The sequence below is a fragment of the Tursiops truncatus genome, chromosome 14, assembly GCF_011762595.2.
Source record: "Tursiops truncatus isolate mTurTru1 chromosome 14, mTurTru1.mat.Y, whole genome shotgun sequence".
NCBI classification, from domain to species: domain Eukaryota; kingdom Metazoa; phylum Chordata; class Mammalia; order Artiodactyla; family Delphinidae; genus Tursiops; species Tursiops truncatus.
In genome coordinates, this window is record NC_047047.1 from 77,377,444 (window position 1) to 77,402,904 (window position 25,461).

The following is a 25,461-nucleotide window of genomic DNA, read 5'->3' on the forward strand; positions in this document are numbered from 1 at the left end:
CATTTTACCCCTGATAAGACCAGGGCCCAGTGCAGAGCGAGAACTTGTCTAAGGTGTCACGGTGAGTCAGAAGCAGGACGAAGACTGGGACCCAGGTCAGAGCCAACCTACCCCCAAGCCGTGCCTGGTCGTGGGACAGCACCTCCCCTTCCTTCTCTGAGGTGGGAAAGTTGAGCAGAACCATCCAGAAGCAGTGGCAGTCACCCCCCGAGCAGGTCTAAGGTGACGTGCCGCTCGGGTTTTTATCGGCAGCCTCCCTTCCACGGTCCCAAAGGCGGGACCATCCTTTAGGAACCAGAGAGCTCAGAGGGACCCAGCCTCTTGGACTCCTCTCCCCTCCATCCGTTTCCCCCCTAGAGCTCTTCCTCTGTCTCCCACGGACTGCCCTTCCCTTGAGCATGGGGCCCCTGGTCCCCCGGCCTGGGGTGTTTGGAGCCCCTCCACCTTCCCAGCACAGCCAGCAGCCCCCGCCCTCCTTCCCTGTCCCCTTTGGGCCTGAAGACGGCCACAGGGTGCCATGGAAAGAGCACTGGATGGAGGGTCCAAAGGCCTGGTTCTTAACTCAGCTCCACCACTGCTGACTTGCTGTGTGACCCTGGGGAAACCGTCTCCCCCCTCTGGGCTTCACACACCACATATTTCCAAGTAGATTCAGCCGAGGTATCTCTGAAGGCCCGTTTAGACGTCATGCCCCAAATTACACGAACAGCTCTCTTCGCCTCAGCCCGGGGGCCTTTTGTTCTGGCTCCGTCACCATTGGCCCTGGGCCCTAACACCCATCTATGCTAGAGCGTTTAGGAGGAAGAAGCCTAAGATGGGTTTTAGGGTTGTTTTTTTACTGTACTACAGCCAAAACTCTCCTGGGAGATACGGAGATTTAAACCAACAGAGCCACCTGAATTTTAAGGTCATTTCTCGCGTGACAAACACTGCGCGGGATGGTGTGGCTTGAACTGTTCTGTTGCGTAGGTGACTATGTAAAGCACCAGCACGGGTGGGCCTGGCACACAGGAGGGCTGGTATGTAGTCCTGCCCTTCCCTCTGCTTTGGGGCCACGAGCGAGTCACCCAGCATGGCTGGGGCTCAACCGCCTGTTCTGGAAAGTGGGCAGTTGGGCTTGACAATGTCCTGGAGCTTTTTTCCTTGAACCTGCTGTGTCTCTAAGACAAATACACAAAGTGGTGTATGTCTTTCCCGTGAGTCTCTTTCCTTTTTTTTTTTAATAACAGTTTTATTGAGATGTGATACACATACGATACGATCCACACGCTTAAAATACATGACTCAGTGGTTTTTAGTACATTCGCAGAGTTATGCAAACAGCCCTGCAATCAATTTCGAACATCACCCCCAAAACAAACCCCACACGCGTTAGCAGTCACTCCGCATCTCTCTCCAAACCCCCTCACCTAGGCTACCGCTAATCCACTTTCTGTCTCTGTGGAATTGACCCTCCTGGACATTTCCTATCAGTGGAGTCCCACGCCATGCGTTCTCTGGCGTCCGGCCTCTTTCACTGAGCGTAGTGTGTTCAAGGTTCGTCCACGCTGCATCGCGTCTCTCTCGCCTCTTCTGCCCCCATTTCCTGGGCTCACCCTGCCTGCTCGCAGTAGGGCTGTAGCCCGTGGCCACTGGCTCACCTCTTTGTCAAGGCTTCCCAAACACCAGGCTCCCCTCCCTCTGGAATGTTCCCTCAGCTGCCCGTGCAGGCAGTCGGCACAAGGCCCCCTCAGCCCCCTGCCTCCTGCCCCAGGAAATACATTTCTCAGTTCTTTCCACAATTTGAAAGGTTTTAAGACAAACTGACCTGCTGTTGACAGCACTAATTCCTTTCTTCCTCTCCAATGCTCCTGTCTCTTCTCTCTCTTTTTTTTTTCCCCCCAAGGAATTTTTTTTTTGATGTTGTGTGTATGGCTTTTCTCCCAGCCTCTAGCTGTCACTGTGGAATGGGGATTGATGGCCAGTAGCTCCTACTGGCTCCCGCTATATCCCAACGGCTTCATGTACGGCGTGTGTATCTGTGCATATACAGCATCTCTGTGCAGGCGTCGTCATCCCCACTCTACAAATGCAGACGCTGAGGCTCAGGGAGACACCGGGATTTCCCAAGGTCACCTCCAGCAAACAGCAGAGCCAGAACTGGACCCTTGTCTGTTTTGCGTATTCTGCGTCCCCGAGGAATAATGGTGGTGGCGGTTCTGACAATTTCTCCCGATGCCCTGGACTCGATGCAACACACCGCAGAGTCCTGGGACAGTCACCACAGTGCACGTTCAGGTACATTGCTCGGAGAAGGCCACCTCAAATCCTCCCTGCAAGAAAGAGGCCACAAGAATAGCTTTATTGGTTTAAGTTCAGAGGGAGGTGTTTAAAGATCTGTTTCCTAGCACTCTGTTATAATCATCAGTGAAAGAAACCATTGATACGCTTATTACTTATCTCTCTGCACACTTTTCCTGGCTCCGAAGCCTTTGGTGGCTCCCCATTGCCTATAGGAGCACTTCCAAACTTCCTTCGTGTGGCACAAAAGGCCCTTCACGATCAGGGAAACTACCATCTCTGACACAGGTTTCCTGTGATGCCCTCCCGCATCCTCATTTTCCACTTCCCAAAGACTTTCAAAAGAGTAACAGTAGGTAAAAAATATTTACCACCGAAGATTACATACGTACATGGGAGGCGCTGGGCTATAACATGGGCTCTAGGAGGAGCCAGGCCAGATGGCTCCTGACCGTAGAAAATGGAGCTGAGGTTGTACCCTGGAGCCGCAGCCACAGAGGGACCCCAGGTTGATCAGTGTGTGGTCAGATCCACGTGCCAGATCTGAAAGCATGGATTTGCAGTGAAATAGGTGAAAAGGTCCAGAGGAGGTTAAGAAGCCGGGCCCTGCTGGTAGCCTCCATGTTACCTGTGAAGCAGCTGGTGACAGAGCTGCAGGGGGGATGTGGGATGTAGGTGAGGGTCAGTGAGAGGCAGCCCCAGTGAACTCGGCCCCAATTCCAGGGAGCCTAGATAAGGGGCGGGGATGCAAGAGAACCTCAGAACCAGATCTCCAGCAGGAGAGGCAACATCTCAGCGGTTCTTCTCCAGGGCTGAGGCCTCCCACCAGGCAGTCGGGTCAGCCAGCCCTGAGGAGAAGACCAGGGAAAGCATTGAGTCATCTGTTTACACCATGTCCAGTTCTACCTCTGTTTTCCTCTCTCTGTGTACAACTCTCGGCAGACGATTCCCGGCTGTTATCCCTCAGGAGCTCCCGGTTTCGGAAGCAGAGTCTCCGGCCGGGCCAGGGAGGAAGGACACGGGGCCTCATGAGACTCAGGGGACTGCCGGAACCCACACTTTGGTTAAGGTCTTCCTTTCCAGCGGGGCCTGGAAATCCCCATGCCTGCTGCATCCCCAGCAAAGCCTTCTGCAGGCCTTCCGGGCCAGACTTCCGGCTGCCCCGGGGCGCCCTCAGCTTAATCTCCCCCGCACCCCTAAGCTTACCTTCTGGCGCAATCCAGGCAGCCCTTTCTTCATGGAACAGTGGAGAGAAACGTGGGCCAGAGTCAGACCAGAGGGTTCAAGATCTCAACCCTGCCACTCACTAGCTATGACTTAGGAAATCAATCTCTCTGAGCCTCAATTTTCTTCTATTTGAAAATAATTGACCTCTTACAAGTAAAACATAACCCTGACATTTGCAAAGTCGTCTCCACAAGTGGGGCGGGATCTGATACCTTGTCCCACCACCTGCATAGAGCAGCAATCACCTGGGTTAGTTTAAAGATGAGAAACAATGCGTGTGAAGGCCGGCTCAGGGCAAGCAGGGCGTGGCTGTTTTCCCATCCTTGTCCTCTTTTTTATTTTACATATATATATATATATATATATATATTGCGGTACGCGGGCCTCTCACTGCTGTAGCCTCTCCCATTGCGGAGCACAGGCTCCGGACACGCAGGCTCAGCGGCCATGGCTCACGGGCCCAGCCGCTCCGTGGCATGTGGGATCCTCCTGGACCGGGTCACAAACCCGTGTCCCCTGCATCGGCAGGCGGACTCTCAACCACTGCGCCACCAGGGAAGCCCCACCCATCTTTGTCTTCTTCCTTCCACACGTGCCTGTCCTGGGTCGTCCTGGTTGGTCCCAGAACACCAGCTGATTCAGTCACCTTGATGTCCTGGGGCTTTTCCAGGACAGGGACAGGCTGTAAGTTAGCAACATACTCCCCCGACTTGTGTTTCTCTCTATGTTTTTTTTCATAGCAATTGGTGTCCCTAACAGACTTTGCAGGTTTCAGAGAGAGCATTTGGCAAAAAGAGGTTTGTGTCATTCTATTCTGTTAGTCCTGTGGGAAGTTCGGGACATCAAGTGTGTGTTGAGTGAATAAATGAGTATAGACGCCTTCAGAGTCCTTAGGAGAGCATAAGAGGGGCTGGCCTGGGGCAAGGAGCAGGAAGCCAGCCGGAGCTGGGGTCCGTTGGTGGTCTCTGGTGTTGACTAAAAAGAGCCAGCAAGCCTGTCCTCTGCCCTCCCTCTGTCCCTTCCCTACTCCCCACCTCCCTTCCCCACCCCATTCCTGTCTCCCCATTCCACCTCCACACTGGAGCCCCAGCCGTTTCCTGCGGGACCCCGGATCCGTTAACCCCAAGAACAACACAGCCGACAGCCCATCCTCATTTCCACAGGTGGGTCTGCCACCCAGATACCCTGCCACGCTCAGAAGATGCTCACAGCTGCTTTTATATTTTTAAACGATGCTCTGTCCCCACACGTTAGTCCTAATGACGCTGCTTTGACTGGGTGAAGAGTTCTTTCTTTTTTTCCTAGACTGGAATTTGCAACGCGTGTTCTCAACCCACCCCCATCAGACTCGAGGGAAATGAATTCTGGGCATGCCTGCTTCTTCCAGCAAGACTCGCCTGCTCTGAGGACAGTCATTAACTTATTTTTCTAAGTAATCCTCTGCTGAAAGCTGTGAGCCGCCTGTGGTGGACGAGAGCAGGGGTTTGCAAGCACAAAAGTACTGGAGGTGGAGTTTACGCCAGGACAGACAGCTTCCTGGGAGGACGGAGGGGCACAAAATGGGGTCTCGCTCCCAGAACAGGACACAGATAGCCATTTCAAATCAAGCTGCGTCCGCATCATATGCTCTTGTCACTGCCTAGGGAGTGTTTCATCAGCCTGCTACTCGCTCACATTCAGATATTGGCTGTCAGCAGAGGCTTCTGCACTTATCAAATCAGATTAACGGTGGAAGCAGACTCTAACCTATGTTCTAAAACACACGTCTTACTACACACCCTGCCGAAAATCCTGAAACCCAGTCCAACACCTAGAGTTATTTGACCAAATCCTCTGAGGCCCTCTTGCCCGTTCTTTGTCCAAGCACATCCTCCAGTTTATCACCGCCTAATCCTATTAGGCTCCTGAAAGGCCAAAATACACTTGCACCAGCTGTTCCCTTACCTGAGGCCTCCTTCCCTACTTTTCTGACAACAAATTCACACCAGCTCTCCCACATCCTGGCCAGAATTCGCTGCTGCCAAACACCTACCTCTGCCCCACGACTCAGCATGTTGAAATTATTTGTGTTAGAGCTGACTCTCCTACCAGGCACCACCTGCCCCAACGAAACTGGCTCCCTCATCTCTGTTCCCCTAGAGCCTGCACGAGGTAGGTCTTGAGCCCCTGCTTGTTTGGTCATCGGAAGACTGAATGATTGAATGTGTCTCCCTGATCTGGGCACTGTGATAAGATGCCGTCACCTACAACGGTGAGAATAGAAGGTAAGTTTCAAGACTCCAGGCCTCAAGGAGCATATGGAGATGTGGATTTATCAAAATTAAATAAGGATGACCCACAGTCAAAACAAAATACAATAAAAAATACAAGGGGACATGGGGCAGGTCTCCAGTCCTGGGTACAGTTTCCAGGAAAGGACTTAATGCACACGTGCAAAGGAGTCCCACTTCACACAGAGTGCGTGCTCCTGGCCAAGTGGGTACCCAGATACAGTGGGGGAGGCCATCCCTGTGGACCAGGTGGTCAGGGAAGGCTTCCTGGAGGAGGTGGGGCTTGAGCTGGATCTTGAAGGATGGACTCAGAGATAGAGGAGTTACAGGGACAGGGAACAGAATGAACAGAGCAAAGAGGTGGGAAAGGCAGTTGAGAAAACTGCCCCACAAAAGAAAAATACAAAAAAAGTTTACCTTAGTAGAGGGTTCTGTGAGCTGAGAAGCTGTTGTGGGGCTTTTCAAATCCTATGTTTTCTTTTTTTTAAAAATTTCAAATGAATGATACAGAGCCTCAGGCCCCGATCAAGGGCCACTGCCACCAACATTCCTGCTGATGAGCTGATGTCGCTCCCCTGAAATGCAAGTGGTAAAGCAAGTTGCTTTTTAACATTTTGCTTTCAATTTAGTCTGAGCTATTTCTGCTTAATATTCTCCAGTGCCCTTTGCTAAAGTGTAGGACAGTGTAGGGGGAGTGGAAGCAACACAAGCCGGCAGTGTCAGGTTCAGAACCTGACTCCACTGCTTTCCAGCCATGAGGCCTTGAGCATCACCATCACCATCATCGCTGTCCTCACCACCATCATCGCTGTCCTCACCACCACCATCATCACTGTCCTCATCACCATCATCATCACTGTCCTCATCACCATCATCGCTGTCCTCATCACCATCATCGCTGTCCTCACCACCATCATCACTGTCCTCATCACCATCATCGCTGTCCTCACCACCATCATCACTGTCCTCACCACCATCATCACTGTCCTCACCACCATCATCACTGTCCTCACCGTCATCATCACTGTCCTCACCATCATCACTGTCCTCATCACCATCATCACTGTCCTCACCACCATCATCACTGTCCTCACCACCATCATCATCACTGTCCTCACCACCATCATCACTGTCCTCACCACCATCATCATCGCTGTCCTCACCACCATCATCATCACTGTCCTCACCATCATCATCGCTGTCCTCACCACCATCATCACTGTCCTCACCACCATCATCGTTGTCCTCACCACCATCATCGCTGTCCTCATCACCACCATCATCGCTGTCCTCACCACCATCATCATCGCTGTCCTCATCACCATCATCACTGTCCTCACCATCATCATCATCACTGTCCTCATCACCATCATCACTGTCCTCACCACCATCATCGCTGTCCTCACCACCATCATCACTGTCCTCACCACCATCATCATCACTGTCCTCATCACCATCATCACTGTCCTCACCACCATCATCGTTGTCCTCACCACCATCATCCTCACCATTATCATCAGTCACATTTACCTGGTGCTGACTCTGTTGCCAGACACTGTTCTAAGCCTCTACAACACCCCCGTATGATTTATTATCCCCATTTTACAGATGGGGAAACTGATGCACAGAGAATAAATAACTTTCCCAGAATCACCTGTAGTTAACAGTGGTAGAGCTGGGATTTGAACCCAAGTAGTTTGACTCCATGGTCCTCATACTGAAACGTGATGAGCCTCAGTCACCTCAACTATAAAGTGAGGATGACAATCAATAAATATTCGTTGTCGTTATGACGTGAAAGGAAGTTGTAATCATTCCCTGGTGTTCTTTTTTTTTTTTTTTTCTTTTTGCGGTACGTGGGCCTCTCACTATCGTGGCCTCTCCCGTTGCGGAGCACAGGCTCCAGACGTGCAGGCTCAGTGGCCATGGCTCATGGGCCCAGCTGCTCCGCAGCATGTGGGATCTTCCCAGACCGGGCCACGAACCCGTGTCCCCTGCATCGGCAGGTGGACTCTCAACCACTGCGCCACCGGGGAAGCCCTCCCTGGTGTTCTTGAGAGTGAAAACAAAAACCCCTTTAATGTTTCCAGAAGCATCACCTTCTCCTGCTTCTAAGTGATTCAGATCAAGTCTCAGCATGAGCCGATTTTTTGGAGGGAAAAGTCATCCTTCACATTCGCCTGTAATATTTTTCTTCTCAAGCATGATTCTCAGAAGCCATTCTGTGCGTTCACTGATTCCCTGCTACCCACAAGTTCTTTTTATCTCCCAACCCTCAGCTGTCCCGACATGCAGCCTTTGATGGGCAAACATGCAAACAGCTGCTGCCTCAGAGAATTCCAGCCCGGAAGCCTCAGCGTGCCTTTTCCGATTTCTCCCTTTTGAATGTAGAAAAGCTTCCTGGAAGAGACAGGGACTGTTTTAAACTAATGAGGCCTGGAGTTTTGCTGTGCCTTCGCCTCGCAGAGGAGGTGGTTTATCTTAAGACCACCAAGACTCTCTATTCTAGACCTGCAAAGTCCCCTCTGAACAAATGACAGGAGTAAGTTTGGCAGGCATGGAATCTTGTGCAAGCAAAGACACGTTCCTTCCATGCACGGAATTCGGTGCCTCCAGTAATAACAAACATGCAAATTGGTAGCATTTTCTTCTCATTGCCTCCTAGGCGCTGAGCCCTGTTTGAGGTCATTCACAGACATTTTAATAGCGTGATTATAATCTCTCTATGGATGAAACACTCTTCCGAAGTCTGCCCCACCCCCATTTCACATATGAGGAAACTGGCATCTCCCTTCCTTCAGTGACCCTATAAATAAACAACTCTCGGTGAATGGTATAGGAAATGCTCTGCGTATCAGGGAAAATCATTCACCAAGACGAGCACGGATGTTACGAGCACTTCGCAGTAGAATATATTATCACCAGCTCAAGCATGACAATGCTTAGCCACCCCAGACCAGGAAATACAAGCACAGGGATGAATGGGTAGCTTTCCCACGCCTCCCGTGCCTGCTCCCAAGGGTTGAGGCTCTGCCCAGGGAGAGAATCTGACCTCCGCCTCTGCTCCCCGGGGAGAGGTCACAGCATAGCTGCGCCTGCAAAGCACAAGGAGAATGGGCAGATGGAGGACACGCCTGGAAGGCCCAGCTGTGGAGCGCTGACTGCAGGGGTCTGTGGATGTGTGGTTTACTACGGTATCCCCAGTGCCTAGATTCACGCCCGCCACACAGCAGGCACCCAGTAGATACTTATGGAATGAATGATGAATGATGAATGAATGAATGGAGTCAAGTAGCTTGCTGTCAGCTAGCAGAGCTGGAATTGGAACCCAGAATGACCTCGTGAGGTTTATCAGAGCAGCTGTCTCCCAGGGATACCCAGGTATGGATGATACAGAGATGCCTGAAGACCCTTCACCTGCAAAGGAGAGACAGTGAGCAGGTTGGCCTCATGGGAAGCCCATGGTCTTGTGACCAGAGAACTGGACAAGGTATCTGGAGACTCAGGCCCTGTTCCTGCCACTCCCATGCCTGGCTATGTGCCATTGGGCCAGTCTCTTCCCCTGTGTGGTCCTTTACCCATAAGTGGAATTCTTAATGTCTGCCTGCTCCCACAAAGAGAGTTGAATAAGATAAGGCATACAAAAGTGCTTTATTAATTGCAAAGGTAAATTCAATACCTATTGAGTCAAACCCCCCTGGGCCTCAGTGTCCCCGACTCTAGGGTGACTCCATCACATAGGCAGCATAGTCTATAGGAATCCCTGCAACCTCCAGGAATTGGTCAGTTCCCAACCTGTGCAACTGGACCCAGGAGTTCTAGATCAGGGTCTATTTTTGGTGGGAACATGAACTCAGTACTAGGGTGGGCAAGAAGATAGAAAGGCTGCCGCCTGTCCCCAGGAGCTCTCAGAGAGGAGACACAGATTTCCAGGGAGTAGGGCTAGAGAAGTCTCCCTGGACCTGGCCCGGTGAGCTGCCTGCAAGATGGTCCAACAGATCAGAGGACCAGAGGGAGGTTCTGCACCACGAGACAAATTCTAGGGTCTAGACAAGCTCTTCTCCCTCCTCCAAACCCAGAGCTTTGCCTGCTTTTCTTCTTACCGAAGGATGGCTGAGTCCTTAGGTCAGTGGGAGGATGTGGGAGAGGCTGGGGAGGAAAGGTTCTCACTCTGCTGACTTCTGCCTGGCTCCCCCCGCCCCTTCCAGCCCCCATCCGCACACGCACACAGTCTCACAGTGTGGACGGGGCAGCTCAGAGTCAACCAGTCAAAGCCTGAGAGCAGAGGGGCCCACCCAGGGTCACCAGACTTGCAAGACAAGCTCTCAGCGCCAAATCTGGCTGTCATCGCTCCTGGCGATATCCTTCCGCTGCCCCATAACGGATTCTTGTGACCACTGGACTTCACTGGAACGCCCAGGGAGGAAATGTCACCCCCTGTCAAACCATCATAACAAATGAAAACAGTTCAAAATCCTTTCATTGGCCCGTGGGTGAGATGGCCGGGATCTGGGAAAAAGACTGCAGGAGGCTCCTCTGGCGACACCGCAGTTCACCCTGGAGGTCCCGGCGGCCACATTGTGCTCCCTGGGGGGCCTCGGCCCCGACACAGCCCATCACGCCTTCGGTCTGAGTGCTCGGTGCTTTCCACACCTGCTCTGACACCCGTCACTCTGATCACACCAGCCTGCTGCCATGTCACCTCCCGCACGGCGTCCGAAGGTCTTCCAGGGAAGCAGCGATGCTTGTTCAGACCTGACACCCGCTCCCGGGGCAGAGAGGTGAAGGCTCGGCTCTGCCTGCCCTGGGTGACACCCCGCCCGTCTGGGCCCGCGCCCCGCAAGTCAGGTGCAAACCTCAGCCCGACCCCCGCCCCGCCTCGCACCCGTGCCCCCCGGGCTGGCACGACATCAAGGTTCCATTCCAAGCGGCCCTGAGCCCTCGCATGTGGCCCCGGATCCCAGCCCCTCATTAGGCGGTGGCCGCTCTCGCGTAAGCCCTTTAATGTGGTGCGATGGCATTTTTCAGGCTTCTTTTCAGAAGGAAAAAGTTAATAACGCGAAAGCTTTATTACCTCTCTCGTCCCTCCTGCGAGACATGCCCTTCGGTCGTGCAACGTGGGGCTAGTTAAGGCCACAGCCCGGGGTTTCCTTCTCTCTGGGAGTGAGCGTAATTACACACGCGGCCGGGCCAGGCCGTAAAGCGGCAACACACTCGGCCTCTGCCTCGGAGGCTGGAGGAGGCTGGCTAGGTGTCGGCCGCCCTGCCCCGGTCTGCAAAGCAGAAACATATGGGGAATCCATTACCTGCTCTACAAAGGAGGCGGCCTTGCTAATAAACGTATTTACTGGGTTAAATAAATATGCCGAGGGTTGTTAAAAGCCTGGCCTGTGACTTAAAGTCACCAACATTTTTCACTTGTCAGAAAGGGGCTTTTGGAAGCTTTCAGGCGGCCTGCCTTCCTTCCCATGTTTATGCATCCACTGTGCCCCCTCCACTCCTCCTGACCATGGGAAAAGAAAGGGTCTTTGTCTAGCGGCCTGGAGACCCTACTGGTGGGCAGGCGGATACGCACAGGCTGTGTGTGCCGGGGGCCTGGGGAGTGGGGATCCTGCCTGGGGCTGGTACCTGGCAGAGCCGTGAGGCAAGACATCTTTCCATCTTATCATCCGAGGAGAAGGCTCCGTTCAGATTCAGAAAACAGCATTCGGACAGAGAGAGACAAATAGCATATGATAACACTTATATGTGAAATATTAAAAAATGAGACAAATGAACTTATTTACAAAACAGAAATAGACTCACAGACATGGAAAACGAATGTATGGTTACCAAAGGGGAAAGTGGGGGAGGGAGGGATAAATTAGGAGGTTGGGATTAACATATACACACTACTGTATGTAAAACAGATAAACAGGGACCTCCTGTACAGCCCAGGGAGCTCTACCCAATACTCCGTAATAAGCTATATGGGAAAAGAATCTGAAAAAGAATAGATATACGTATAACTGATTCATTTTGCTGTACACCTGAAAGTAACACAGCATTGTAAATCAACTATACTTCAATTAAAAAAAAAAAACAATTCGCCAACATGACACTGGAGTATTATAGAGGTTCATTGCTATATCCTTTTTAACAAATAATGTGGTAAAATTCACATGACATAAAATTGATCATTTTAACCATTTTAAAGTGTCCAATTCAGTGGCATTTAGCACACGCACAATGTTGTACAGCCATCACTACTATCTGTGTCCAGCACACTCTCATCACCCCAAAAGGAAGCCTCGTACCCGTTAAGCAGCCACTCCCCACTCTCCTCTCTCTCCCCCCAGTCCTGACAACCACTAATCTACTTTCCATCTCTGTGGATTTGGCTATTCTGGGACAATTCACATCAATGGAATCATACACCATGTGACCTTTCGTGTCCTTCCCTTTCACCTGTCGTAATATCGTCAAGGTTCACCCATGGCAAAGCGTGTACTTCCTTCTGTTTCGTGGCTGAATAATATTCCGTTATATGGATAGACCACATTTTGTTTATCCATTCATCAGCTGATGAACATTTTGGCTGCTATGACTAATGCTGCTGTGAATGTGTGCAAGTTTTGTCGGAACACCTGTTTTCAGTTCTTTTGGTGGAGACCTAGGAGTGGAGTTGGTGGGTCATATGGTAATTCTATGTTTAACTGAGGAGCCGCCAAACTGTTTGCACCGTCCTTTGTACCCGGTTGGAAGCGGATGAACAAGGAGACATTTTTCATTCAAAATGTCCAGGTCTGAGAAGACATTGATGACATTTACTAAGGTGAGAGAGGGCTAATAGCTGATGAGATCATACCCTGCCTCGGGCATCTAATTCCCACAGCCCCCACTCGCTGTGGAGTCTTCAGACTGTGGAATAATTTGCACTCTTTGCATCACCCCAGACATGAGGATGTAGAGGAAATGGCATGGTCCCCAGGACCCCAGGAAGGTCTGTACAACCTGTTAAATGGCATCCTATATAATGTCACACAACAGGGCAGCTGAGGGCCTGGTAGGCACCTGTCTGCTTTGCCTCCCAGGGAGCCTGTAGGAGAGGACATCCCGGGACTCTCCACTGGGCTCCAGCCAGGGAAGCGCGTGGCTTCTGACATCACGTACCCGTGGACACTGGTGTGAGCGTGGATACTGCACTGGCCTCTATTTTTTCTTAACCGAAAGAGCTTATCATCCTCCAAAGGTGGATGTTATAACATTAAGATAATACTTGTTGGTTCTAGAAAGATGTTAAGTGACGCACATATGCTACTTGTTCAGTGCTACTGGTTGTGTGTCTTTGACCTCACCTCTAGATCCGGTCAATGGGAAAAGAGTCCCGGTGAGAACTGTCGCTGGATCAAGTATTGGGTAATGGTTTCTATTTCCTGCTTGATCGTATTATTTACTTTACCTTCTCCTCTAGATTTTAATGTCATATCCTCAGTAATTTCTCTCAGCATATTTTTAAATTTTTGTGTCTCATAATCCTCTAGCTTCTTGTATGTCAGACACTCCCCCACACACCCCTCTGATGCCTGCATGTGCCTCTGGTGACCAGACTTCACCTCTCTGACCACTAACCAGTCCCCAAGGTCTGGCGGGTACGACGGCAGCAAAAGAAGGCATCTGGATTTTGGCATCACGAGACCTGGGCTTGAAACCCAACAGCAGGACTAACCGTGTCAGTGTAGCTAAACAAGCTAAAAGACATAGCCTGTCTCAGCTTCCGTGTCCCCACCTGTAATGATAAGCAAATCGCGTAGGGTTCTTATGATAATTTAATTAAATAATGTCATTTCTAAAAGCCCAATGCCAAGTGTGGCACTTGGCTTGGTATGAGTAGTCGACATCCCATTTACTCCCTTATTTGGAGGAGAAAGAGGGTGTTGGAGGGGGGAGGGCAGTGAGAAGAAGAACAAAATACTTTATACTGAAATTATGCCATGAAATTCAGAATGTGTTACTCCTGTATATATATCATAGAGATCAACCTTTATTTAGACATTCTAACTTCATTACAACTTAATCCTATTGCACCCCAAATGGTGGATAATCAAAGGCACCTTTAAAGTTCAAGGGGTGTTGGCAAACTGATAAACTTAAAAGTGCCACAAAATCTGGGGAGCTGCCTCCTGCCCTTAAGTCCCCATAGGTAGGAAAGAAAACCTTCAGCAGCCCCAGGCCATTGGGACTGGACACCACTTTCTGGCTTAGATCCACATTATTCTACTGCTCTCTTTGGAGTAAAGCTAGTGAATTTTCTAAGGAAAATGCCTTCCTCTGGGAACAGAAAAAGAAAAAAAATAGAAAAGACCTTTCGAGATAATGAGCAGAAGGTTGCCATCAACTTGATGCATGTCAGATTCTCCAAAGATGAGCTGCATGCAGCAAACGCCCTTCTTTCAAGTCCTGTTTATGGTTGCTTAAGTAAGCAATGGAGTGATCTGTCACCTCCGCTCTCCAGCCCATGAGCTGAGAGAGCAACAAGCCAATCTGATGTGAAATGATTTGGACAGTAAGTAAATAAATCCCACCTTGATAAGCTGGCCTCTGCTGCAGCTCTTCCACAGGCCCTAAACATTTTGATGAGGGCTTCCCAGGGGGAGGCCAGATACTCCTCTTTGCTGGAGGTCCCTGCAAAGAGAACCTCACCTCATCTGTTGACGATAGTTTAGGTAGAAGAGGGTAAGTGGGGAAAGGGGTGAGCCAGGTGACCTTGTTAGGTCTTTTCCACCAAGGAGGCTTGAAGACAATATTCAATTCCCATAAAGGCAACTAACTCAACTTGGGAGTATGGGTCCAGCATAGGACTTGCACCAAATTTCTGGTCAACTGATGCATTGACGGACACACTGATTCATGGAGAGAGGGAGGAAGTTTCAAGGTTGCTTTGCCCAAGCAATTTTCATAAGTCTAATTACATGATCTCTCTGCTGTCTGAATGGCAGATTACTGGAGCAGGACACATAAACACCAAATCACCAGTTTATTGAGTAAGGCGTCTCTCTTCCTGTTTGGGGAATCTCCTGTGTTCTTAGTGGAAACATTTTTTTTTTCCCCAATGAGAGGTGGAAATGTTTTATTTATGTGCAGCCTTTCCTAGGTTTATACCTATTTCCTAATCACTCACCATTCTAAAACATTGCCCCAAACCAAGAAGCCATTTCCTTTAAAATGACCCGAAACTAACTGCTTGCTTTGTTTTTTTTTGTTGTTGTTGTTGTTGTTTTAGTGTTTTGAACTACTCCAAGCTCTTTCCTGAATTGAATCTCATTCAAAGCGCAGAGCTGTCCCGCGGCATAGTGGTTACAACCACATACAATTCACTAGACAGCCAGATTGCCTGGATTTGAGTTCTGGCTCTATGTTTATCAATCATGTGACCCAGGGCAGGTTCTTTAGCTGCTCTATGCCTCATTTTCCTCGTCTGTACAATGGGGATGATAATAATTTCTAACTTGCTGGGCTGTCCTGAAGCTTAATGAGTTCATCTATGTGAAGCGCTTACAATAGTGAGGGTTTGCTGTCTTTCTTGCAACTCACAGCAGATCAAAAGGTGATGAAGCAGACAGAACCACTCCCTTTTGTCAAATGAAGACACTAGAGATTTTCCAAGGCACATGATGAGGGGACAGCCAAGCTCAGGCTAGAGCCCAGGTATCCTCTGCCTCCCAGTGAGGGCTTTTCCCAGGCACCTAATTAATGCTCAACTACTACCTAATATTATCCAATATTGAGTGGGCTAATTGTGGCCCAAGGTTATTTATTACTGAAAATTCTGAGAGCTTTGCCTGAAAAATGAGAATTTCAGCTGTCAGGCAGGTCCACAAAGATGGGCCTCATCTAGCAAAGCTTTGGGGAGAATGGCCATGTCATACTCCCTTCTCTTCCTTTTCTGTTTGGATTTTGAATACAGTGGTACTTTTTGATATCGTTCTCTCTTTCTTCTTTTTTTACTACTCAGAAATTCAGTTACTTTTGGGAAAGTTTGTTTCTTTACATTATAACGGTAATACATTTTATAGTGTTGAAAATTGGTGAAGAAAAAAATTTTTTTAACTATGTATGATCCTATCACTCAGAGATAATCATTGTTTTGGTTTATTTCTTTCATGTCTTTTTTCTATGTATGTGATAAGTATACATGTGTTTGGGGTTTTTTACGTAATTTGGATCTTGGTGGAGGTGATGGGAGTGGAGGGAGTGGTCTATGTAACACGCTTCAAGCATTTTGTTTATTTACCTTTAATTGCTTTGGGGTTAATTCTTCAAAATATAGATAAAGTAGCAGAGTACAAGAGTTAAACGCAAGGCAGCTTGGGTCCGAGTCCTGTCTCTGGTACTTATTAGCTGTGTGACCTCAGACAAGTTACTTAGCTTTGCTGTGTCTCAGTTTTCACTAGGTAAGATAGGGATAATGATAGTACATGCCTCTGAAGGTTGACATGCTCATAGAATTGATTGACTTAATGTTTGTACTAAAAAATATTAGAAAGAAGTAATATAGGCATCAACTTGGAACTTGATGATTTTATTTTGTTAGTCTGGACTACAGCTACATTCCCTATAGGATTTTTTTTTTTTTTTTTTTTTTGCGGTACGCGGGCCTCTCACTGCTGTGGCCTCTCCCGTTGCGGAGCACAGGCTCCAGATGCGCAGGCTCAGCGGCCATGGCTCACGGGAACAGCCGCGCCGCGGCATGTGGGATCTTCCCGGACCGGGGCACGAACCCGCATCCCCTGCATCGGCAGGCGGACTCTCAACCACTGCGCCACCAGGGAAGCCCCCCTATAGGATTTTTTGGTTGCAAACAGCAGACACACAGGCCAATTTAAACCAAAAAAAAAAGAAACCTTAAAGGATATTAAGTAGGATACTCAGTCTTCCAATGGGAAGGTTTAGATGATGACCACAACCACTGCTTGAGTACCTACTGTGTGCCAGACATACTGGCTGTTTTAGGCGTGCTCTCACCATCATTTCATTTGCCCTAAGTTCCTTTTAGGAAATATTAGGTTCTTCTTCTACATATTAGGAAAGTGAGTCTCAGAGGGATTAAATGACCTGCTCAGGTTCACACAACTGAGGAAATACTGGAACCAAGATTCAAACCCAGCCATGACCTACTCCACAGTGGAGCTCATTCATTCATTCACTCACTCACTCATTCATTCATTCAGTATTGTAGAGTGCTTCTTCTATGCTGGGCCAGGGGTTCTCTGTGAACACACAGGCGTGATCCCTGTCAGCATGGGGCTTACAATCTAGTGAGGGTGAAAGATGCTTGTCTAGTTATCACACGAATAAATGAGACATTGCAGCTGCAATGCAGGCTCTGAAGGAGAGGTCCATGGTGCTCTGAGAACCTGTACTTGGGATCTGACCTTGACGAGAGGGCATGGAAGATGCCCTTGAGGAAGTAATGCTTGAGCTGAGATGGGAAGTGTGAGTAGAGTTCATGGGCCAAGGCCTGGCACCCCAGGAGGGATTCAGAAAGAGGAAACTGCAAAGTCTCTATGGGAGAAAGGAGCATGGAGTTGAGAGAGACTGACAGATGCCAAAGAATGTATCTGAAATGGAGGAAGAGAGAGGAAGGATAGAGAGAGGGGAGACCAGCGAGAGGAAGGGGCAGCCTATGTAAGGGTTCCAAGTTAATAAAGGAGCTTTGACTTTCTCTTAAGGTCAACGGAAGTCATTAAAGAATTGAAAACAGGGCAGTGACACAGTTAGCCAAGGGATGGTGAGGGGTCGAGGATGATGCCAGGACTTTGGGCTTGTTTAACCGAGACAATGATGGTCTATTCGCTGACCTGGTGAATACTGGGGAGGGTCAGATTTGAGAAGGGTGACTACCAGTTTCGTTTTGGGGTAAGTTTAATAAGTTTGAGGTGCCATTAAAATGCCCCCCAAAAAAGATGTTAAACAGGAAGATCCAGAGGTCTGGAGTCACACGGGACGCCCGGGACGCAGTTTTGTAAGCCGGTAACTTCATCTGTGGTTGAAGGCTGCTGACCGTTTGTCATTCTTTTGGGCTTTCCCTCATCTAAACCCGCTTCTCATGTTTGGGAAATCCCTCGTCTTAGGAGGAAAAGCCCACTTCCCAGTGTAGAAGCTGAGAAGGCCCGCTTTGGGGATGACCTGCCATTTAGATCTACGGCCATACCTCCCAGGACCTCTGTGGCCCTACAAGTTTCCGGTTTGGCTTGGCACTGAAGTAGCGCCTTCTGCCAGACAAGGGCAAGTCTTTCCCCATTTTATAGCTTGTTGAACCAAGGCGTAAACATCCCAAGAGAGGTGGTATGAGACTCACGAAGGAGAATGAGCTGGGAAGGAGTCAGGAGGACTGGCTCTGCCACAGGGTGGCCATGTGGCCACGGATAAGCCCTCCCACTCCTGCTTTTGCCACGCCCCACTCCCACCCCTCCCACCTCAACCTACATGAGGTTGTGGACCTCAGGGATCTCCAAGGCCCTCACTGCCACTGGTAGATATGTACTTGCCCTTAGCAGCTTAAGGACAAACAGTCAGAGCAATCACCTGGTTAATTCAGACAGAGCAATTGTCTTACTGGTATGAGAAAGCAGATTTTATTTTCTGGCCCTGAATAATCGAGATTATTCATCCCCAAAGCTGTAAATACGCCGCCCAAAATAGCAAAGAGTTGAAAGAAGATGAGCTCATCAGCAGATTTAAAACAAAGTTCTTTTTTTTTTTTTTCTCATTAAGATTTTTTTCTTTTATTCTACATTTTCCCTCAGTATGAACTTCACCTCATTTTGCTTACCTAAACGAATGGAATAAACCAGTCCCGGGGGGGTATGGTGACCGATAATTGAGACAAAGCAGAAGCAATTTGGGCCCCGAGAGGTTTTGCCTGCATGATAGGCCAGCGCTGTCCAATCGAGCTTTCTGTGATGACAGACATTCTATCCTGTGCTGTAATTCAGTAGCTACTAACAACATGTGGCCAAGGCAATTAAACGATAGAATTTTACATTTTAATTCGTATAAATGTAAATTTGAAAGAACCACATGTGGCCAGTGGCTAATGTACTGGACAGGGCACTATATGTTTACAGCCAAGTGGACCTTACCAGGGACACGCCTTCTGTCCCAATAAGGGGCCCCAGGGTAAATCCACATTTCTCGGAGTTAATCGTTGGGAGTTTGGTTCGGGACAGGGGATCGGGGGACAGGAGCAGAACTCACTCTTTCCCAGGGCTGTGTGTGGGTTTATTAATTGTCTACATGATTGCTTTTGTGAAGGGACTACCTCTCTGAACCCAGAGTCAGGAGCTCTGAATTTGAAGGTATTTATTAGGCTTAAATTTATGTGGTGTGAAATCTGTTAGATCATTTGCTCATCAGTAGGTTGTCTAGAAAAAAGGCCCATCTACAAAGGGTTTTCAGGGTGAGGGTCACTGGCGTAATAAGAAACATACCACCCCTGGCCTCCAGCGAAAGCTTGTGTGCTTTCAAGTCAATTTGGGGTTGGCGAAGTGGCCTTTTGAAGACCTTGCCCTTGGTAACGTTTCCTCTCTTATTAAGGAAAAGAGAGAGAGGCTGAGAGCACAATCATTTTCACTCTCGTTCAACTTAACCCAAAGGTGGAAGCCCCTCGTGGCTCACACTCCAGGGTGCAGAGCACGTGGTGCGACCAGGCTGGGCTGGAGCCTTCAAAGCTCATAGGCAGGTGCTGGGATGCAACGACAAGGTCTGGTTAAAACGTGGACGAATCAAGCAGTAGGACTGGTCAATCCACCCCGACGGTCAAAGGCATGGTGATATTCACTGCAGTTTATTAGAAGAAATAATCCATCTTGGTTTTGAAGATCAGCTCATCCATTCAACAAGCACTGGCCATGGGCTACGTGCAGACTGTGAGCAAGGTTCTGGGGACATAAAGATGAAGAAGAGGCGGCTGCTGGCCCGAGGGCGGCTCCCAGTGCACGGACCGGGGAGAAATCCGGATGAGAGGAGCTTCACCCCAAGGAGGGGGCACAGGCAGCCCAGTGGGGCATGTTATTTTTTATTTGTTTTTTACTTCATATTTCTGACAATGTCCAACACGTTTCAAAGGAAGGAAAATAGAATAAGGGAACTTCGTAAGTGCTCAGGGATTAATTGAATCTTTAACGTTCTATACATTTACGGGGGGACAAGGGATCCTCAAACCGATATATCCTAACACTAATTACCAAGGCCCTTCCCTCCACGCTCAGCAATCCTGACTCACACCTTCTTCTGGGGCTTCTGCCTGATTCAAGAAATTGCTGGCAGGGCTTCCCTGGTGGCGCAGTGGTTGAGAGTCTGCCTGCCGATGCGGGGGACGCGGGTTCGTGCCCCGGTCCGGGAAGATCCCACATGCCGCGGAGCGGCTGGGCCCCGTGAGCCATGGCCGCTGAGCCTGCGCATCTGGAGCCTGTGTTCCGCAACGGGAGAGGCCACAGCAGTGAGAGGCCCGCGTAGCGCAAAAAAAAAAAAAAATTGCTGCCCCAGGAGAGGACGGTGCCCCCCCTCACGCTGCTGTAGGGCTGCGGTGCGCCCGGGCTGCTCCCGGCCACGCTGGAGACACGTTCCTTCCACCTGATCGTGTAACGTGCTAAGTGCCACAAACACAAATATTGTGGACGTTTCCGCGGGGTTGGAGGATGGCGTGTGCTGGGGAGAGGGGAGGCTGGACCTTCAGGCCTTTGGTGCCTGGCCGGGGAGGCTGGAGGCCACGGGAGGGGCACGAGCTCAGACTGTGTTAGGGGAACAGCACGGTGGCCAAGTGGAGGCCACAGGCCCGGTTAGGGAGCCTTTGGGACAGTGCACGTGAGAACCTTGTCACTTAAGGCAGCGTGAGGCCGAGGGCAGGCGGAAGGAAGGAAAGACGAGGATCCACAGGCCGAGGGGGCCGTTAGCGTCCGCACCAGCTCTTTCCCAGCAAACCCCCAGCCCAGCCACTGCCGCCCCCCACCCCCCCGGCACTGCCTTAATGCTAACCACCTGGCACCTGCCATCGGGGGCCTGACGCTGGCCAGGCCTCCTCGGGCACCTTTCATGTGACATTTCTCCCTCTTCAGCCTTCACAGGACGAGGGGTTACTGCCCGTGGCGCTGGAAGACGAGAAGCAGGCCCCGGGGGTGATGAGGGGTCCACTGGGGACCCCGGCTTCCCCAGGGCAGGGGTCTCAGCTCCGGTTCCCACAGGATCCAGAGCTGCTGGAGCTGGATGGGAGGGGTGAAGACCAAGGAGGGGGTTATTTGTGCTGTCATTTCGACGCCCAACCTGCAGCCGCAGAACATCACCAAAAGGCCCAGAGAAGGTGACAACCCCCAGCTTTTCCGAGGGACCCCGAACAGACACCAACGGTCAACAGGCGTGAGTGGCACTGATGGACCCCTTCCGAGGATGCGCTTCACTTCTGCAGAGCATCTTTGCAAAACTGCTTGGTCTCCGGTCTCTCAAAACAGGGAGGGAATTCAAAGTATTAGGCATCACGACCAACGCTATCACTGTATAGGGAAAAATTATTCGAAGTTTATGGGTAATCTTAGGCATAAATCTCTTACAGCCAAGGTAACACATGAGCAGGAAAAGAAAAGGTAATTGGGGGTCCGGTGGTGCCAGGTTCAAGTCCTAAGACTGACACTTAAAGCCAAGCAACCTCGGCTTAATCGTGGAACCGAATTCCTCAAGGCGCAGAGACAATCCTGCCTATTATCCGAGGGTTAGGACGTTTCAAGGGGTGACAGCTGTGAAAACCTTCCTGGAAGGCCGGCGTGGGGAAGGGCCTCGCCTCTTCTAGGTGCCAACCGTGCGTCAGTGGGCTCCGCACGCCGTCCCAGCCCATCCCCAGACCACAGCTCAACGCCATTCTTTCCGTCCCTGTGTTACAAAGTGTGGTTATTTAACTTGCGATGTGCGGTCTCACATCACACAGCCAGGAAGTAGCTGCAGGTTTTGGATCTGAGGTCGGTCACCCTCCACCATTTCACAGGCTGCGCGCGAGTGTTAATTACTGTGGGGAGTGGATCCAAAGCTCTGCCGCAGGAGATCCTAGATGGCGGGATGAAGCCTGGGAGGGCTCGGTGTCTGGGTTCCCAGGCACCCCCCGAGGGGAGGCAGCGAGGACCCGAGGGTGGTGTTGGATGTCTGTGGGAATCTCTGAGCTCGCTGGTCACTGGAACTGCCCCTCTCTGAGGGGTGATTTACACGTGGCAGCTCCGACGCTGTCCTGTTTGATCTCTGGCCTGAGTGCATGTAGGCGGCCATCCTGCCTCCACCCCGCAGGGCTCCCGTTACCCTCCTGGCCCGGCCCCGCAAAGGGAGGGGGCCTGACTTTAGGCCCTGGTGGGCAGGCAGCCGGGGCAGAGGTAGGAGGGGGAAGGATGTTCTTCAGCACTATTTCCAGGGGGGCAGAGCAGTGGGGCAGAAAGAACAGATACCAAAGTTCTAAACTCAGGCCCAGACTTACCAGTTGGGAGGCTCTCGGGCATTTTTTGAACCTTCCCTGAGCCTCTATTTCCTTACTTGTAAAGTGGAGGTGGTCCGGCCTGCTTTATAGAGATGTGGGCTCAACAGGGACAGATAAAAGAGTCCAAGTCTCTTGTTCAGAGAAGCACTCACTAAAAGGTACCCATAATTTTATTATTCAGTCAGGAAAACTAGCCCTGCGACAATAGCCCATCATTGGCCCCAGCTTCTAGTTTGCATTAGTTAAATGAAAGGGAGTTTTCATTTAACAGGGCTTTTTTCGAGGTGGCAAGTCCCCAAGTCCTTCCCGCCTGCTGAGGGCCACGCAGCCCAAGCTGGTTCTGGGCGAACTGACCTTTGGTTCTGACTCTGCCTCGGGTCAGCACACCCCAGCCCTCTGACTTGAAGCCCATGCGGGAAGGTGGGGGGACTTGGATGAGGCTCCCCTGACTCAGCTGCAGAGGTTCCCCAGGTCGGAAGCGTCAGCATCACCACGTGGTGAGAGTCCTCAACAATCATCGCTTTTAATGCTGCAGGAGGCGACGTGGGGGCGCAGGGGAGCCTCACCGGATAGCTGGCGAGCTAGCAGGGATGCCGCCTAGGAAGTCAGTCCTTTTCTAAAAGGAGGGAAAGCAGAGACATGGCAGCCATGGCAAAGCAGGCGCCATGAAACCACCGCTCTCTCAAATCCGGGCCCACGGGACTGGGTGGGAGACATCTGGGGCATGTGTAGCCCAGAGGGTGAACCTTAAAAGAAGGGACCCCTCGCTGTGGGAGGAGTTTGCTCCCAGCTGCCACCTCCCGGACTTTGCACACTCGTATGGGACACAGCACGCCTGAGCGCACAGCAGTCCTGAATACCTGGTCCCTGTCGGTTCCTTCATAGCCCGGTTTTGCATCAGGACCCAGGTCTGTCCTTAAGTCCCTGCTGAGTGGATGACCCCGGCCACCCCACCCCCCCCGCCATTCTAAGTCTATGATTCCAGCTTTCCACGCTGTCCCAGGAGTTGCCACTGCCTTTGTGTCCCCTCCCTGTGACACGTCCTTAGAGATGACACAGGGAGAGAAAGGCCCTACCCTGCCCCTGAGCACAGGTGGGGGGCAAGGCCCAAGGTGTTGCCTGATGAGTGGCTGGGCGACCGGAGGGACGGGGCGCTGAGCGGGGAGAGGCAGAGGGAACATACGGGAACAGGGAGAGCGAGAGAACCGAATCCACGTCCTACACAGGACGCTGGGCTCCCGGGCCAGGAGGCTGAGGTCCCAGGCCCCTCGGGCAGCTCCTGGAGGTGCCCCGGGCAGCTCTGCAGCGAAGTGCGGCCACTCCTCCGGGGCAACAAGCTGTCGCATCTCCCGGGAAAGATGGGCCCAAGCTCAGATGGTCAGGACCGCTGTCCTTGGGAATTCCCTGGCGGCCGAGCTGTCAGGGCTCGGCGCTTTCACTGCCAGGGCCCGGGTTCAATCCCTGGCTGGGGACCTGTGATCCCGCAAGCTGTGCTGCCCAGACAGAACAAAACAAAGTGAAGAAGAAAAAAAAAAGAATCGTTGTCCTTCACGAGGTGAAAAACAAAACAATTTGGGAGGGTGAGAGCGGTGGGGATCCTGATGGGCCGACGAGGTGCTAACAGGGTAAGCCACAGATTTGGGCTCAAGATGCCAATTATTGTCAAAGAAGCGGACGACCTAACGGCTGGAATGGCGTGAAGGCTGAGGTAGAAAGGCAGCTGAGCTGCTCCTAAGATTTGACGGCTGCCCACACTTCAGGCCACCTGCGGCTCCATTAATAGAGGTCCGATGTCCAGTTCCAAGGAGGTGAAGACACTGCTTCATTCCCCACCAGCCACATCCTACTTAGAGCGTTGCGTCGGTCCTGGGTTCCGTCTCTCATCGCTTGAGCATATTCAGAGAAAAGTGACGAGCACGAGGAGGTCCTTGAAGTCACTTTAAAGCGTAGAGGGGCTCTGGCTCTGTGCCTGGAGAAAAGCCCAGTGGGGTGCATTTCTGAAGGACTTCACGGAGTAGAGAGAGACTTATCTGGTTTAGGGGGCGAGCATGTGAGGAGCAGTGGAGGGAATGACAAGAGTCCACATTTCAACACAGAGTTAGAATTGGTCCAGCTGTGACACCATGGCCTCACACAGAGCGAGCTTCCCATCCCAGCCTGTCACGTGGAAGGCTGGAGAGAGCGGGCCTGCGACGTGGAGGAGTGAATCCCTCTCTCTTTTTCGGTATCCTTGAGCTGAGATCCTGTGATTCTAGGAATTCTTCCAGTGGTGAACCCATAATGCAAGATGTGCCTGTCTGGATGCAGAAAGGCATCAGCCACCATGTTCTCCCTGCCGACCATGTGGACGGTGCAAGTTCATTGAGTCCAAGGAGCTGAGCCTCGGGTCCCCACCAGAGGTGATGTCACCGTGGAAACACGAGCGCTCTAGTCCACACCTTTCCAGGTCACTGAGCTGTCCCTGCAGCAGGAAGAAGCACTTCCTGGCCCTGGTCTCCTCTCAGGGGTCCCCAGCTGGGTATCCTGTTTCTGGTGGGGCAGGGCATCCTGTGGCATCGCTGGAGCCTCCGGAGCCTCTTGGGGGGCGGGCCTGGCAGAGCCCTCGGTGCCGGCTACAGACATCACAGTGTTTACGTAGCTGGGGAGTCAGGCTTCCCCGAGGACAACCTGAGGGGCTGCACATCCCATGGGGGGAGGAAGTGGAGCCCGGGTTCCAGAGAAGACCTCCCTGTGGTCCTGTCACCACCCTCACTCCTCTGCAGCCAATTCTCTAATAAAAGCCTTTCCCCGTGTGTCTGACGCTGCCCCTAAAAACCTTACCCAGCGCCTGCCATCTGCCAGGCCACGCCATCAGTGGGAAGGTCACCACAGGGCAGGCTGGGTCTGTCCCTGAGGGGTGCTCTGTGTGGAGGGGGCTCAGTGCCTAGTGGCGCCAGGGTGTCTGCCCCCCAGGAGCCCGAGCACCGCAGCACAAAGCCAAGACGACTGTGCTGGTTTGGCTCCGTCCACACTGGAGCCCCTCCTGAGGGGGATTGGTGGTCCATCAGCTCTGAATTTAGGGCCTGAGTACATGGGGTGTGGTCTGTTTGGCCACAGGTCTTGAACTGACCAAAATCATAAAAGACAAAAAACACCTTAGGGAAGTAGGACAGACCGTCCAGATGATTTCGTCCAGTATGCAGATGGGGAAAC

General features: G+C 51.2%; 1 protein-coding gene across 1 annotated transcript; it reads right to left on the bottom strand.

The window, feature by feature from the left end:
* Nucleotides 1-1,212: 1,212 nt before the first annotated feature.
* On the bottom strand, nucleotides 1,213-23,615 carry LOC141276368 (uncharacterized). The gene is made up of 5 exons (XM_073791642.1): nucleotides 23,453-23,615; nucleotides 17,192-17,321; nucleotides 8,051-8,177; nucleotides 2,673-7,337; nucleotides 1,213-2,312 (listed from the first exon to the last, which is right to left on the bottom strand). The coding sequence occupies exons 1-4, from the start codon at nucleotides 23,613-23,615 to the stop codon at nucleotides 6,423-6,425; spliced, it is 1,335 nt and encodes a 444-aa protein (XP_073647743.1). The 3' UTR covers nucleotides 1,213-2,312; nucleotides 2,673-6,422.
* Between the last annotated feature and the right edge of the window lie 1,846 nt (nucleotides 23,616-25,461).